Source organism: Candida jiufengensis, mitochondrion, assembly GCF_024610255.1.
Source record: "Candida jiufengensis mitochondrion, complete genome".
Taxonomy (NCBI): Eukaryota; Fungi; Ascomycota; class Pichiomycetes; order Serinales; family Debaryomycetaceae; genus Lodderomyces; species Lodderomyces jiufengensis.
The window spans coordinates 1-14,980 of NC_014693.1; the positions used below are offsets into that span (position 1 = coordinate 1).

The 14,980-nt window shown below is 28.4% G+C and overlaps 10 protein-coding genes and 14 non-coding genes; all 24 read left to right on the plus strand. All coding sequences in view use genetic code 3, as the record gives it.

Annotated features, from left to right (window-relative positions):
• Positions 1-335: 335 nt before the first annotated feature.
• CajifM_t01 lies at positions 336-406 on the plus strand. The gene has a single exon. It is a non-coding gene; the product is annotated as a tRNA-Asn (tRNA).
• A 191-nt stretch (positions 407-597) lies between these two features.
• nad6 (Nad6p) lies at positions 598-1,089 on the plus strand. Its single transcript has one exon. It carries the CDS (start codon positions 598-600, stop codon positions 1,087-1,089), a length of 492 nt encoding a protein of 163 aa, YP_004021588.1.
• Positions 1,089-2,024, plus strand: nad1 (Nad1p). The gene has a single exon. It carries the CDS (start codon positions 1,089-1,091, stop codon positions 2,022-2,024), a length of 936 nt encoding a protein of 311 aa, YP_004021589.1.
• A 315-nt stretch (positions 2,025-2,339) lies between these two features.
• CajifM_t02 lies at positions 2,340-2,410 on the plus strand. Its single transcript has one exon. It is a non-coding gene; the product is annotated as a tRNA-Arg (tRNA).
• CajifM_t03 lies at positions 2,411-2,481 on the plus strand. Its single transcript has one exon. It is a non-coding gene; the product is annotated as a tRNA-Val (tRNA).
• Positions 2,482-2,822: 341 nt separating this feature from the next.
• Positions 2,823-2,893, plus strand: CajifM_t04. The gene has a single exon. It is a non-coding gene; the product is annotated as a tRNA-Trp (tRNA).
• Positions 2,894-2,991: 98 nt separating this feature from the next.
• CajifM_t05 lies at positions 2,992-3,063 on the plus strand. Its single transcript has one exon. It is a non-coding gene; the product is annotated as a tRNA-Phe (tRNA).
• A 230-nt stretch (positions 3,064-3,293) lies between these two features.
• On the plus strand, positions 3,294-3,365 carry CajifM_t06. The gene has a single exon. It is a non-coding gene; the product is annotated as a tRNA-Lys (tRNA).
• A 38-nt stretch (positions 3,366-3,403) lies between these two features.
• On the plus strand, positions 3,404-4,213 carry cox3 (Cox3p). The gene has a single exon. It carries the CDS (start codon positions 3,404-3,406, stop codon positions 4,211-4,213), a length of 810 nt encoding a protein of 269 aa, YP_004021590.1.
• A 162-nt stretch (positions 4,214-4,375) lies between these two features.
• CajifM_t07 lies at positions 4,376-4,457 on the plus strand. Its single transcript has one exon. It is a non-coding gene; the product is annotated as a tRNA-Leu (tRNA).
• Positions 4,458-4,799: 342 nt separating this feature from the next.
• On the plus strand, positions 4,800-4,882 carry CajifM_t08. The gene has a single exon. It is a non-coding gene; the product is annotated as a tRNA-Tyr (tRNA).
• A 59-nt stretch (positions 4,883-4,941) lies between these two features.
• Positions 4,942-5,012, plus strand: CajifM_t09. The gene has a single exon. It is a non-coding gene; the product is annotated as a tRNA-His (tRNA).
• Positions 5,013-5,023: 11 nt separating this feature from the next.
• Positions 5,024-5,095, plus strand: CajifM_t10. Its single transcript has one exon. It is a non-coding gene; the product is annotated as a tRNA-Thr (tRNA).
• A 15-nt stretch (positions 5,096-5,110) lies between these two features.
• Positions 5,111-5,182, plus strand: CajifM_t11. Its single transcript has one exon. It is a non-coding gene; the product is annotated as a tRNA-Glu (tRNA).
• A 504-nt stretch (positions 5,183-5,686) lies between these two features.
• nad4L (Nad4Lp) lies at positions 5,687-5,941 on the plus strand. Its single transcript has one exon. The coding sequence runs from the start codon at positions 5,687-5,689 to the stop codon at positions 5,939-5,941; it is 255 nt and encodes an 84-aa protein (YP_004021591.1).
• On the plus strand, positions 5,941-7,671 carry nad5 (Nad5p). The gene has a single exon. It carries the CDS (start codon positions 5,941-5,943, stop codon positions 7,669-7,671), a length of 1,731 nt encoding a protein of 576 aa, YP_004021592.1.
• A 101-nt stretch (positions 7,672-7,772) lies between these two features.
• On the plus strand, positions 7,773-7,843 carry CajifM_t12. The gene has a single exon. It is a non-coding gene; the product is annotated as a tRNA-Gly (tRNA).
• A 139-nt stretch (positions 7,844-7,982) lies between these two features.
• CajifM_t13 lies at positions 7,983-8,051 on the plus strand. Its single transcript has one exon. It is a non-coding gene; the product is annotated as a tRNA-Cys (tRNA).
• A 162-nt stretch (positions 8,052-8,213) lies between these two features.
• CajifM_t14 lies at positions 8,214-8,285 on the plus strand. Its single transcript has one exon. It is a non-coding gene; the product is annotated as a tRNA-Pro (tRNA).
• Positions 8,286-8,402: 117 nt separating this feature from the next.
• On the plus strand, positions 8,403-8,549 carry atp8 (Atp8p). The gene has a single exon. It carries the CDS (start codon positions 8,403-8,405, stop codon positions 8,547-8,549), a length of 147 nt encoding a protein of 48 aa, YP_004021593.1.
• Positions 8,550-8,724: 175 nt separating this feature from the next.
• Positions 8,725-9,465, plus strand: atp6 (Atp6p). The gene has a single exon. The coding sequence runs from the start codon at positions 8,725-8,727 to the stop codon at positions 9,463-9,465; it is 741 nt and encodes a 246-aa protein (YP_004021594.1).
• Positions 9,466-9,715: 250 nt separating this feature from the next.
• cox1 (Cox1p) lies at positions 9,716-14,734 on the plus strand. One transcript has 7 exons: positions 9,716-10,100; positions 10,539-10,868; positions 12,378-12,387; positions 12,691-13,028; positions 13,256-13,323; positions 13,885-14,066; positions 14,452-14,734. The coding sequence occupies exons 1-7, from the start codon at positions 9,716-9,718 to the stop codon at positions 14,732-14,734; spliced, it is 1,596 nt and encodes a 531-aa protein (YP_004021595.1).
• On the plus strand, positions 10,871-11,851 carry orf2 (hypothetical protein; the record flags this gene model as incomplete). Its single annotated transcript has 1 exon — positions 10,871-11,851. A coding segment is annotated over one exon (981 nt), but the record flags the coding sequence as incomplete, so codon positions are not given.
• On the plus strand, positions 13,327-13,752 carry orf3 (hypothetical protein; the record flags this gene model as incomplete). The annotated part of the gene is made up of 1 exon: positions 13,327-13,752. A coding segment is annotated over one exon (426 nt), but the record flags the coding sequence as incomplete, so codon positions are not given.
• Positions 14,735-14,980: the final 246 nt, after the last annotated feature.

A 14,980-nucleotide genomic window follows, 5' to 3' on the forward strand; every position in this document is an offset into this window, starting at 1 on the left:
CCATGGCATGATGCCGATTAAGCTCGAAGTAGTATCTATCTCGGACTTTATCGAATGATTATCTTCAGCTGAGTAAGTTTAACCTTTTCCTTATAAAAAGAATAGGTATATATATTCCCCTTATATATTATATATATAAATAAATATATCTCCTATTTACCCCCCCTCTTCGAGGGGGGGGAGTTAATATATATATTAATAGGAGAGATATCTAAAGAGATATTAAGTATTATGCCCCTCCTTCGGAGAACCTCCGAAGGAGGGGGTAAAGATATCTCTATCTGGAGATAGGTTATATTCTATTATATAGAATATAAATCTATTATAAAGAAATAGTCCCTGTAGCTTAAAGGTAAAGCAAAATACTGTTAATATTTAGACATTAGTTCGATTCTAATCGGGGACGTATAAATAATGACCCCCCCACACAAGGGGGGAGGTTATCACCCCTCAAAGGAGTACCTCCTTTGAGGGGTAATAAAGATTTATAAATATAAAGGGGTAAACCCTATACGAGAATGTACAGACTTTGTTTAATTGATATAATAATTCCATATATGGGATTATAAGTATCAATTACTTTTAATTAAAATAAAAATGACTTTAATCAGTGGAATTTGTAGTCTTCTAGCATTAAGCTTATTATCGCCTGTACAAAGTATTGTTGCGTTAATAGCTTTATTTGTTAGTGTGGCAATTAGCTTATATTCGAGCGGATATATTCTTATGGGGATACTATATATCTTAATATATGTAGGAGCTATTGCTATTTTATTCTTATTCATTCTATCTTTATTAAATATTGAATATAGTTATAAAGGAACTTTTAATAAAAAAATAGTTTATGTTTTATTAATATGTTTAATACCTTTAGATTTATTATATGAAACATTTGATACAGTAGAAAATATAAATTTTGACATTGTTGAAAATATAAATGGTATATACTCTACAAGTTCTTTACAGAATTGAGATTTAGAGTTAAGTACAGTAGGTACTGTATTCTATACAGAATATGCTATACCTCTAATAATTATATCTTTAATTTTAGTATTATCTGTTATAGGGGCGATTGCAATAACTAAATAATGCAGTATGTAGAATTATTAATTATGTTTGTTAGTGTTCTTTTAGCTGTTGCTTTTTTAACAGTAGCTGAAAGAAAGACAATGGGTTATATGCAAAGACGTGTCGGACCTAATGCTGTAGGTTATTTAGGAGTTTTAATGGCTATTGCTGATGCTGCTAAATTATTACTTAAAGAAATAATTACACCTACTCATGCAGATAAATTCATATTATTCCTTAGTCCTATGATTGCATTAGTATCTTCACTTCTTTGTTGATCTATAATTCCTTTTGCACCAGGTGTTACTATATATGATAGTAATTATGGATTTATTTTAATGTTAGCTATTAGTAGTGTTGGAAGTTTTGGACCTTTACTTGCTGGATGATCCGGTAATAGTAAATATTCTTTACTAGGTAGTATTCGTGCTACTGCACAATTAATTAGTTATGAATTAATTTTAACTACTATTGTTTTAATATGTATTTTATTAGCTGGTACAATGAATTTAAGTAAATATGTAGAATTACAAGAATCAATTTGAATAGGTATACCATTACTTCCTTTATCTATAATGTGATATATAGGTTGTGTTGCTGAAACAGCTAGACCTCCATTTGATGAAGTAGAAGCTGAATCTGAATTAGTTTCAGGTCATATGACTGAATATTCATCTTCTATATTTGTTCTTTTCTTCTTATCTGAATATGCTTCAATCTTATTCTTATCTACTTTAACTGCTATCTTATTCTTTGGTGGTGGTACTGGTATTATATTAGCTTTAAAAGCTAATGTATTTGCTTATTCTTATATTTGAGTAAGAGCTACTTTACCTCGGGTTAGATATGATAGATTAATCCATCTATGTTGAATGGTATTCTTACCTGTATTATTCGGTGTAGCTATATTTATACCTGTACTAATTTATTCATTAGACGCAATTATATTATTATAACTATTCTTCTCTCCCCTCCCCCCTTCGGGGCAGGATCCCCTGCCCCGAAGGGGGTTTATCTCTGCTCCTAATATATAATCCTTATAGTTATACATAATAAAACTATGTGTATATACTTATAGTATAGGGAAGGAGGAAATTATTTATAGGTGAGATATTTCTTATACAATATATTATTTCATATTTAAGATAAATAAATTAAATGAATATTCCCTCCCGGAAGGGAGGGATATCCTAACCCTCTTGGGGCAGAATATTATAGGTTAAACTTAATATCTTATAAATAAAAGTATGATAAATAATAGAGAACTTAAATGCTTTATAGTTTAATGGTAAAACATTATACTTCTAATATAACAATTTAGGTTCGATTCCTAATAGGGCATGAGTTGTTCGATTAAGGGTAAATCACAGATCTTACACGTCTTAGCTAATGGTTCGAATCCATTACGACTCATACCTCCCTTTCTCCTGCAATCCTAAGAATCTTCGCATATTTGGGAGAATAGTCATTATAGATTCGAACTATCCCGGCTATTTGGTAATCTTCTATATTTATATAAATGTAGAAGATCAGTAAAGGAGGCGGCATGGTTCGAATCCATTACGACTCATACCCCCCGAAAAAGAAGGGTATTTGATAGTTGTCAACTATCTCCCATAGAGTAGTGATAGATTCGAACTATCCCGACCTTTGAAAGTATCCAATATTTATAAATATTGGATATTAGGAAAGGGGACGGAATGGTTCGAATCCATTACTCTGCCCCTCCAATGTGTATTGGAGGGGGAGAAGATAAGGGTATAGCTTAATGGTAAAGCAGATGTCTTCAACACATTGCATAATAGTTCGATTCTATTTGCCCTTGACTCTCTATTGATTTAATTAAATTGGTATTATATCAAATAGGATTATTATTCAAAGAACCAATATAACTTTCCTTCTGTGAGTTATTTTATATACTTAGCCTTTGTAGCTTAATGGTTAAAGCAATCGCTTGAAGCGCGGTCTATCTGAGTTCAAGTCTCATCGAAGGCATTTAATATATACCTATCCCCCCCCCGTAAAGCAATGCTTTACGGGGACAACATAAGACAATTATAGCAGTATCTCCCGCCATGCGGTACAGCATGGCGGGAAAAAGAGGGAATGTCGTCTAATGGGCTCCCCCCGCCCAGCTTAAGCTGGGCGGGGAGACTATAAGACATTTGTACAAGTTTTATATTCTTGGGTTGTATTTATATACTTCCTAATTATTTTATTTTTGAGGGAATGTCGTCTAATGGTAAAGACTTTATCCTTTTAAGTTAAATATATTGGTTCAATTCCAATCATTCCTATCATATATACTTATTGTATTATTATTAATTATAAAATTATGACAAATAACGTTAGAGGATATCTACAATTACATCCTTTCCATTTAGTAGGTCCATCACCATGACCTATTTTTACATCATTTAGTTTAATGGATTTAGCTTTATCTTTAGGTTTAACATTTCATGGTTATATTGCAAATAACTTATATATTGGATTAAGTATTATTTGTGTATTATATAGTATGACATTATGATTTAAAGATATTATTGCAGAAAGTACATATTTAGGAGATCATACTATTGCAGTAAAACGTGGTATTAACCAAGGTTTCTTATTATTTGTAGTTAGTGAAATTTTAATCTTTGCTTCATTATTCTGAGCTTATTTACACTCAGCTTTAAACCCTACTATGGATTTAGGTATGAGCTGACCTCCTGTAGGTATTGATGTAATATCTCCAGCTGAATTACCTTTATTAAACACTATTATCTTATTAGCTTCCGGAGTTACTATTACTTATGCTCATCATGCTTTAATTAATGGTAATAGAGCTAATACATTATATGGTTTTATTTATAGTACTTTATTAATCGCTTTATTCGTTATGTTCCAATTCTTAGAGTATAAATATGCTGGATTTACTATCACTGATGGAGTTTATGGTTCAACTTTCTATTCATTAACTGGTTTACATGGTTTACATATGATTATGTTAACTATAATGTTAATTATCTGTACTTGAAGAGTTTATAACTATGATTTCACTAATACATCTCATGTAGGAGCTGAAACAACTATCCTATATCTTCATGTTCTAGATGTTATCTGATTATTCATCTATATTATCGTATATTGATGAGGATCATAAATTTAAATATAATGTCTCCCCAGACAATATATTAATTATTTCTACATTTTTATGTAATATTTATTCCCCCCCTCTTATATATAATCATATTTATTATTCTTTTAAATAAAGATTATTTATAATATATATACATATATAGGAGAGTATTAAAAGATAATAAAAGCGATTATGATGAAATGGTAGACATAAAACACTTAAAATGTTTGGGCGTTATGCCGTAAAGGTTCGAGTCCTTTTAATCGTATACCTTCTCTTATAAAAAGAAGAGAATTTTACATACTTAGAAAGTTTCTTATATTATATATATATATTAATTAATATATATATACTTCAGAGATAGTTCTAATGTTGGTCATGCCCCATCTTGCAGATGGGGGATCACCAACATGAATATGAGTATTTAGATAAATATCTATATTTATCAGAATCTTTATATTTTAATGAGATAGTTCTAATGTTGGTCATGCCTCCTGCGGAGGTATCACCAACATTTAGATTCACACTATAGGTAAGTGTGATGTATTTGTCTATTATTCGATATTCATCCCGCCCTTCATATCCCTAAGGATATGAAGGGCGGGGAAATGAGATAGTTCTAATGTTGGTAATTAGAGTTATATTGTAGCTATAATGCTTAAGGCTACGACTGTTCGATTCAGTCCTATCTCATCCTTATCTTTTATATTTAATTTACATTAAATATGTTATGAAAATAGGTATAAACTTCGGTAGCTATAGTTTAAAGGTAAAACCTTCGTATGTGGAATGATATATCTGAGTTCGAGTCTCAGTAGTTGCCCTTATTATGTAGTCTTATTAGCTTAGCCGTAAAGCGTTCGTTTTGTAATCGAAAGACCATAGGTTCAATTCCTATATAGGACATATATTTATTATTAAGACCATATGATCTAATGGTTATGATATGACTTCTTCGTAGTCGTTATACGAGTTCAAATCTCGTTATGGTTATTATATCTCTCTATATTCCTTTATACTTATTTATTATTTTATATTTATATAGTTTATTATTGTCTATTCTTCTAATAAATGTCCTCTACCTAGAGGAGATATATCTCCTCCCGAAGGGATGGCATATATATTATATATATATATAACAAGGATATTATATCTATATCAAGTATATAATCTTTTAACTTATCTCTTTCTATAGATCATTTTATCTGACTAATCTCCCCGACCTTTATAAAGGTCGGATCAATATCTTAATTATTATCTAGTTTTTCATTTATAATTTAATTCTTATTTTATCTTTAATAATTCTTTTATATTATTATTCTATCCCTTTTAATTTTAACTTTACTTTCATTATATTGATAATTATTTCCTCCCTCTCCTATTTATTTTTAAATAGTATTTTATTTAATAATATTTAAAGTATAAGTAATAAATATAGTTAAAACACTATCTAATATATAGAAGTGTATATCTATTATATAAGTATAAATAAATAAAATGTTAGCACTTATATCAATATTATTATTATTTTATATAAGTCAGAATAATTTAATTACATTGTTAATAGCAATAGAGATATTATTATTAACAGTAACAGTTAAATTAATCTATATGGGAGGTGTATATGATGATATATACGGAACCATATTTAGTTTAGTTATAATCATATTAGCTGGTGCTGAATCAGCTATAGGATTAAGTATATTAGTATCATATTATAGATTAAGAGGGAAAGTAGGTCATACAATCTAATGTTCCAATATTTCTATTATATATGAGAAGAACCAATAAGAATTCATTTAGGTGATTGAGTTAATTTAGGTGATATTAATATCTCTTATGGTATTATATTAGATTCATTATCTATGACTGTTATGATACCTGTAGGTATTGTAACTATGTGTGTATTATTATATGCTATCGAATATATGAGTCATGATCCTAAACGTAATACATTCTTAATTATATTAAGTGTATTTGCTATCTTTATGACTATATTAGTAGTTAGTGATAATTATATTATGATGTTTATTGGTTGAGAGTTTGTAGGAGTTATATCATATTTATTAATTTCATTCTGATCTACTAGAATTGCTGCTATGAAAGCAGCATTATCTGCTATTTTATTAAACCGTATGGGTGATACTTTCTTTATGTTAGTTTTATGTATTTTATTAAAAGATTTTCATGCTGTTGATTTTGAAACATTAGAAATGTTAGCTCCATCTATGCAACCATTACTTATCTTTAGTATATGTCTATTCTTATTACTTGCTGCTACAGCTAAAAGTGCGCAATTAGGTTTACACGCATGATTACTTCATGCGATGGAGGGTCCTACTCCGGTAAGTGCTTTATTACATGCTGCAACTATGGTTTGTGCAGGAGTATATGTATTAGTAAGATCATACTTTTTAATACAATATTCATCTACAATATTATTTGTAATATGTTGATTAGGTGGTATAACAACATTAGTTAGTGGTTTAATAGCTATAGTAACTAATGATATTAAAAGAGTTATTGCTTTATCAACTATGTCTCAATTAAGTATTATGGTATTAGCTATAGGTATTAGTTCATATGATTTAGCTATATATCATTTATATTGTCATGCTTTCTTTAAAGCTTTATTATTCATGGGTGCTGGTTCAGTTATTCATAGTTATATATCTGAAACACAAGATATGCGTAAATACGGTGGTTTAATTAATTATTTACCTTTTAGTTATACAGCTATCTTAATAGCATCATTATCTTTAATGGCTATTCCAGGTTTAACAGGATATTATTCTAAAGATATTATTATTGAATCATTATATGGAACTTATACATTTAGTGGTTATGTTTTATATTATATTGCTGTAGGTTCAGCTACTTTAACTAGTTTATATTCTATAAGATTATTATATTTAACATTCTATAATAACCCTAATAGTAATAAAGCTTCATATCAATATATTCATGAAAATATTTATATGTTAATACCTATGATTATATTAATAGTATATAGTATATTTATAGGATTTAATAGAGATAATGTTATAGCACATTATGGAATGCAAATACCTGCAAATAATAACTTTATTGAAACAGAATTTACATTACCTTGATATATTAAATTATTACCTTTAATATTAGGATTATCTTTATCATTATTATTAGTATATATTTATGAATATGCTTATAAAGTAAGACCATCTATAATCCATAATTACTTTAATAATAAAATCTATTTTGATCAATTATTAAATAATATTGTTATCCGTAAAACATTAGTATTTGGTGGATATCTTAATAAGAAAATCGAAAATGGTTTATTATTAAAAATATTTGGATCTGTTGGTATTAGTAAAGCATTAAGATATGTTAATGGTCCTCACAAAGGACTATACGTGCCTTACGGGCCACATTATATATTTATCCTAAACTTATTATATTTATTCTTCTATATCCCCCCCCCTAAAAGTAATTACTTTTAGGGTTTAATATTGGTTTTAGGTATTAATAAATAGATATATAAAAATATATTTAGTTAGGAGAGATATTATTATATATCTTAAATAATAGGTAGGTATAAATAACGATAGTAGGTTAATGGTAGACTCTGGCACTTCCAATGCTTCAGTGCGTGTTCGAATCACGTCTATCGTATTTTATTATATTTCCCTATATATAAATAATGACCCCCCACAAGGGGGTTATCATCCCTCCCTCCGGGAGGGGGGATGGCATATATTATATCTCTACTTCTTAATCTTAAGGAGGTATATTATATATATTTATATAATTTCGCTATGACTATAGGTATAGATGGTCAATTGCAGCTTGATTAACTAGGGTTCAATTCCCTACATAGTGTTATACATATCTAAGTCCTTTACACATTATCGTGAAGAATATAAATATATATATTTATATAAAGAGGTTGATATTTTATTTAATTAGGCTGCAAATATGTATTTCCATTTTCCTCCCCCTTAAGTATATATATATATAAGTTATATAAAATATAAGGGGGTAACAGATTGTCTCGTAATGGTATCGAGCCTACATTGGGTGTAGGATTTTGAGGGTTCAAGTCCTTCCAATCTGATTTTTATTAAATTATAGAGTTTCAGGTTATCTTACCTCCCACTTTCTCCGCTATACGGAGAAAGTGGGAGGGACTACATAAAATGAAATTAATATCAAATATATCTTTATATAACAAATGCCTCAATTAGTACCATTTTACTTTATGAATTTATTAACAGGTGGTGTTTTAGCTATCTCATTAGTATTATACTTTGTAGCTACTATTTTATTACCTAATATCTTACGTTTATTAATTGCTCGTAATATAATTGTTAAATTATAAATAAATACCTTACTTTATCCTTTCCTCAATATATATGTAAATTATATTAAAGAGAAAAGGTATTTTCTTAGCATATATGCTAAATTATCTTCTTTGTGGAAGATCTATATATATATATATATATATATAAATATTTTGCCGGGTTTATCTAAGGCCAATATAAATAAAAATAAACATGTTTTATTCACCTCTAGATCAATTTGAATTAAAACCATTATTAATAATTTCAGATTCATTAGCTTTTAGTATTACTAATTATACATTATATTTAGTAATAGTATCATTAATTATTGTATTTTACAGTAGTATTATTCGTAACAACAAATTAGGATCATCTCGTTGAGGTGTATCTATCATAGCAATATATGATACAATATTAAATTTAGTTAATGGACAAATAGGACGTAAAGGAGGATATTATTTCCCATTAATCTTTACAATATTTAACTTTATATTAATTGCTAACTTAATTTCAATGATTCCTTATTCATTTGCTATTTCAGCACAATTAGTAGCTATTGTATCATTCTCATTAGCTTTATGATTAGGTAATGTAATCTTAGGATTATATTTACATGGTTGAGGTTTCTTTGCTTTATTTGTACCTAGTGGTACACCTTTAGCTTTAGTACCTGTATTAGTATTAATCGAAGCTTTATCTTACACATCTCGTGCTATTTCTTTAGGTCTTCGTTTAGGTGCTAATATCTTATCAGGTCACTTACTTATGTTAATCCTAGGTTCATTAATTATTAGCTTAATGTCTTCATCTATCTTAGGTTTTGTTAGTGGTATTATTCCTATCCTAGCAGTAGTTGCTATTACTATCCTAGAATTTGGTATTGCTATTATCCAAGCTTACGTATTCAGTATCTTATTATCTGGATATATTAAAGATTCTGTAGAATTACATTAATAACTACCCCCCCGAAGAGAAATAATTAACCCTTCGATAATTTATATTAAAATACTTAATATATATCTATTCCCCCCCCCCCCTTTAAGGGGGGGGGTGTAGATGAGTAAATCTTAAAAGATGTATTTATAAAAATAACTTATAATAAATTTAAAATAGGATAGGAGAAGTAATAGAAAATTATCTTTAAAAGATAATTTGAGTTAAAATATAAAATATGAATAAAATATATAAATATTATTAAATTAATATGTCATATACAACACGATGATTATTTAGTACATCACACAAAGATATTGGTATTTTATACCTAATATTTGGTATGATAAGTGCTATGGTAGCAACATCTATGTCCGTTATAATTAGATTAGAATTATCAGGGCCTGGTTCTCAATACTTACATAATAATAATCAAGTGTATAATGTTCTTGTAACAGGACATGCATTAGCTATGATTTTCTTATTTGTTATGCCTGTATTAATTGGGGCTTTTGGTAATTTTTTCTTACCAATTATGATTGGAGCTGTTGACATGGCATTTGCAAGATTAAATAATATCAGTTTTTGATGCTTACCACCAGCATTAGTATGTATAATTGGTTCTGTACTAATAGAGTCGGGAGCCGGTACGGGATGGGCCTAGGATTTTATAAAAAATATAAATAAACTAATAAATACCTATTAAAAAGGTAAATATAACTCTAATATAGTTATTATTATAATTTGTCCCTTTATATTGTGAAATATAATTTAAATAAGGTTAATTGCATAGATATCTTATCCCCTTCTCCCTTTATTCATCTATAAAATTATACAAAGCTTTGTTATATGGAGTTTATAAGGAAAGGTGGAGGACAATATGCAGCGAATAATATACATATATTATATATATATATTAACGTTCAACGACTAAGGATTAATAAATTCTCATGAATACCTTATATCTTTATAAATAAAGATAAAGATATAGTCTGTACTATATAGTAATATATAGATATATCTATTAAATAATAGCTTCCTTATTATAAGGGAATATATCAGATATAAAATGATATATATATGTTAACAGAAAGGAACTGTTTACCCACCTCTATCAGCTATTAGTGCACATTCTGGACCATCAGTAGACTTAGCTATCTTTGCTATCCACCTTACAAGTATTTCATCATTATTAGGTGCTATTAACTTTATTGTTACAACACTTAATATGCGTAGTATTGGAGTACATATGATAGACATGCCAATGTTTGTATGAGCTATATTCTTTACAGCCTTCTTATTATTATTATCATTACCTGTATTAACAGCGGGGGTTACATTATTATTAATGGACCGTAACTTTAACACAGGATTTTATGATGTAGCAGCAGGTGGAGATCCAATCCTATACGAACATTTATTTTTGCCCGTCTTATTAGTTTATAGTCTTATATTAATCTTAGTAAATAAATATGTAAAGAATAATATAGATATAAAGAATAAATCTTTTGATTTTAATGCTTTTTATACTCAATATACTAAATATTATCCAAAGAATAAATTACCATCACAAGATTTTTTAGAATGATTTATAGGTTTTTTTGAAGGAGATGGTTCTATGATTATGGGTAAATCTGCTAATTATCTTATTATAGTTCAATCTTATAAAGATAAAAAAGTTTTACAATATATTCAAAATAATTTTAATATGGGTACTATCGCAATACATTCTTCAAAAGATAAAACTCTATCTTGATCAGTTAAAAATCTTAAACATATATACTTATTATGTTTATTATTTAATGGTAATTTAGTATTACCTATTAGGTTATTAACTTTCATTGGTTTTATTTCTAAAATTAACATTAAGTTATTCAAAAATAATGAGGATATTATTAAAATAAATTTAAATGTTATTCTACCTACTTTAAATGATCATTGAATTGCAGGTTTTACAGATGCAGAAGGGTGTTTTTCCGCTTCTGTTTATAGTAAAATTGATCGTTCTTGAACTTTTAATGTAACTTATGTTCTTAGTCAAAAATATGAATCTAATAAATATGTTTTAGAACATATATTAAATTTATTTAATTTAGCCAACAATAAACCCGTAAATGAAACTTTACCTTTAAGTGGAGTAGAATCTAATAAAAGTTTAGGTAAAGTTTCACCACATAGCAAACCTAATGTTTGAGATTTACGTATTACAGGCTATAAGAATTGTAATAAGATATTATTTTATTTTGATACCTACTCATTAAAAAGTAATAAATTAAAAAGTTATTCTATATTTAAAGAAGTTTTATTATCTGTTGAAAAAGGTGAACACCTTAATCCAGATAAAAGACTTAAACTAAAAGAATTGTGTAAGACTATAAATAAATCTAATATAAAAGTTTTGAAATAAAGGGAATGGTTTAACGTAAGTTATAGTCTCCCCCTCCTCTATTAGAGGAGGGGGAGGCGAAGAGGTTATAAAGCAAATGTTTTATATTTTATATAAGACTTTATACACCAAATATTTGTATATCTATATATATATTATCTTTAATTTAAGATAATATACAATAGATAAAATATACCATTTTATACTTATCTTTCTTTGAAAAGAAACTAAGTTACCCTAGTTATAATAATAGATATATTATTATAGCAACATTATAGGTACGGTCAACAATTACTCAGATTTAGACCGTCGGTTATATTTATACTTCACATATATATATATATGTAAGTAAGTTATAGTCGCTACAGACTGCTTCTATGATGGGTTATATTATATATATAGCTTAATGTACAGTCGGAATCTCATCTTATTATAAGATGGTCATATTTATATATGAGATATATACTACGAGAGTGAAGAAATGTAGTATAATGTATATTATACATTATTTGTTATAATAATAATAACAAATTTATATCATGATTTGGATTCTTTGGTCAAGGTGGCCCTTTATATTTATTATTAAATTTATTGTAATGTGCTATATGCTGGAAAGATTTTATATATATAATATAAAATATAATCAGCAGGTAACCAACAACTAATTAAATATTATAAATCATATTTAATTTAGTAGGTACCTCAGAGACTACACGCACATCTAATATATATATATATATATTAGAAGATATAGTCCTACTAATATAAACATAATAGGATATTATATCCTAATATTCCGCCCCCCAGCGAAGCTGGGGTTGGGATATCCCCCCCCCTCGGGGGGGAATATTATATTAGTAACACCCAGAAGTTTATATCTTAATTATCCCAGGATTTGGTATTATTTCACATGTTATTTCTACATATAGTAAAAAAGAAATCTTTGGTCATGTAGGAATGATTTATGCTATTGCAAGTATTGGTCTTTTAGGTTTCTTAGTATGAAGCCATCATATGTATACAGTAGGTCTAGATATTGATAGTAGAGCTTACTTTACTAGTGCAACTATGATTATTGCAGTGCCAACAGGTATTAAAATCTTTTCTTGATTGGCAACTTTATATGGTGGTGAGTTACGTTTAGCTGTTCCAATGTTATTCGCATTAGGATTCCTATTCTTATTCACTGTCGGAGGTTTAAATAACTTTGTTAGACCTCTTTAAATTCCACTATATGCGGGAACATATATACTTCCTCCTCCTCAGGTATAAGGTGGAATCATATAAAATCCGCAGGTAATACAATTCAATATATTGTAGAACCTCAGAGACTATACGTGGAAAGCTATAATATATATTATAGTTAAGAGATAGTCCAAACAATATTTTATTATATTTATATTTTAAAATAATGAAATATACGAGTAACAGGAGTTATGCTATCTAATGCCTCTATTGATGTGGCCTTCCATGATACATACTATACAGTTGGTTAAGTGGCCCTTTGGGAATTTATTCTCAAAGTTTTTGACTATATGCTGGGACTTATATCTTTAGGAATATATTTACTAATAATAATTAATTTGTATTTGATAAGTTTATTAAATGTTTATATAATGACCCCCTCCCGGAGGGAGGGGGAGATAACCCCCCTTTGTGGGGGTCATTATTGATTTTATTATTATAAATTTATAATATATTATATTATGTATATTAGTCAAAATAATATTATTCCTGCAGTATTAGAATACTCGGATATACAATCAGCAGAAAACCTTTCGGGATTCTCAGAGACTATAGGTCAAAATTCTAAGTATATTAAAGAATACACTGATGACAAAAGATTTTGACATTGATTCGCAAGTGTATTAGCTGGAGATGGTCATTTTCCCCACCCCCTGCTTTGCAGGGGGGGATTATAATAAACCTTATGTTCTTATACTCTTCATATAAATGAAGATAAATAATATGTAATTAAAAGAATTAATGATCAAAAACTCCATTTGTTAATAAACTTAGAATAAAAGATAGTCCAGGAAATTAAAAATTTCTAACACTTTCATTATGTATTATCAATGGGAGCTTTATTTAGCCTTATTGCTGGATACTATTATTGAGGTTATGCCATGTTTGGTTTAAACTATAATAAAGTTTTAGGTGAAGCTCATTTCTGATTATTATTTATCTCTGTAAATGTTATCTTCTTACCAATGCACTTCTTAGGTCTAAATGGGATAAACTATTTGTCCCTTTATATCGTAAGATATAATACCCCCTCCTCCACTTAGGTGGAGGAGGGGGGGAAATAAGGTTACTTTCCCCCGCCTAACGGGCGGGGAAGAGATCAATCTATTTCCTAAAATGAGGTTAATTATAAAAATCTCTTATATATATATAAGATAATTTGTAGTGAAATCATATATAAATATATGAGACATTCAACGACTAGAAGATGAAATAATTCTTCCATGAATACCTTACATCTTTCCCTTCATTTTACTATATACCCCCTCTTCGAGGGGCTAGTTTATCTAGTAGCAGGGGGAAGATGATGACATAGTCTAAACTATATAGTGATATATAGATATATATATTAATTGATATATATGTTAATATAATTGGCCTAGACGTATTCCACAATACCCAGATGCATTCTTAGGTTGAAACGTTATTAGTTCTTGAGGATCAGTAATGTCTGTTATCTCTGTAATTGTAGGACTTTATAGTATCTTAATTCAATTAACTGAAGGTGAAAACATCACTCGTGAAGCTGCTGTTACACCTGATTACTTAGAGTCAAATAATACAAGAGAAACACGTGATTCTGACTTAGAATTAATCCTATCTAAACCAGCACAATATCATACTTACTCTGAATTACCTATCTTAATAGAAAGAGTATAACTATTCTCCCCCCCCCCCTCCTCTCTATAAAAAATATGATCTTCTACCTTTTCATAGAAAATCTTTTTATAGCTATATCATTTAATATATAATTTTTTTTATATATAGGGGAGTATATAAGATAAATATTATATATACCTACTCACAATATAAGTGTAAAATTATTATAGGGTATAACTTATAATAGATAAAATAAATAATGACCCCCACAAGGGGGTTATCTCCCCCTCCCTCCGCCCCCTTTGC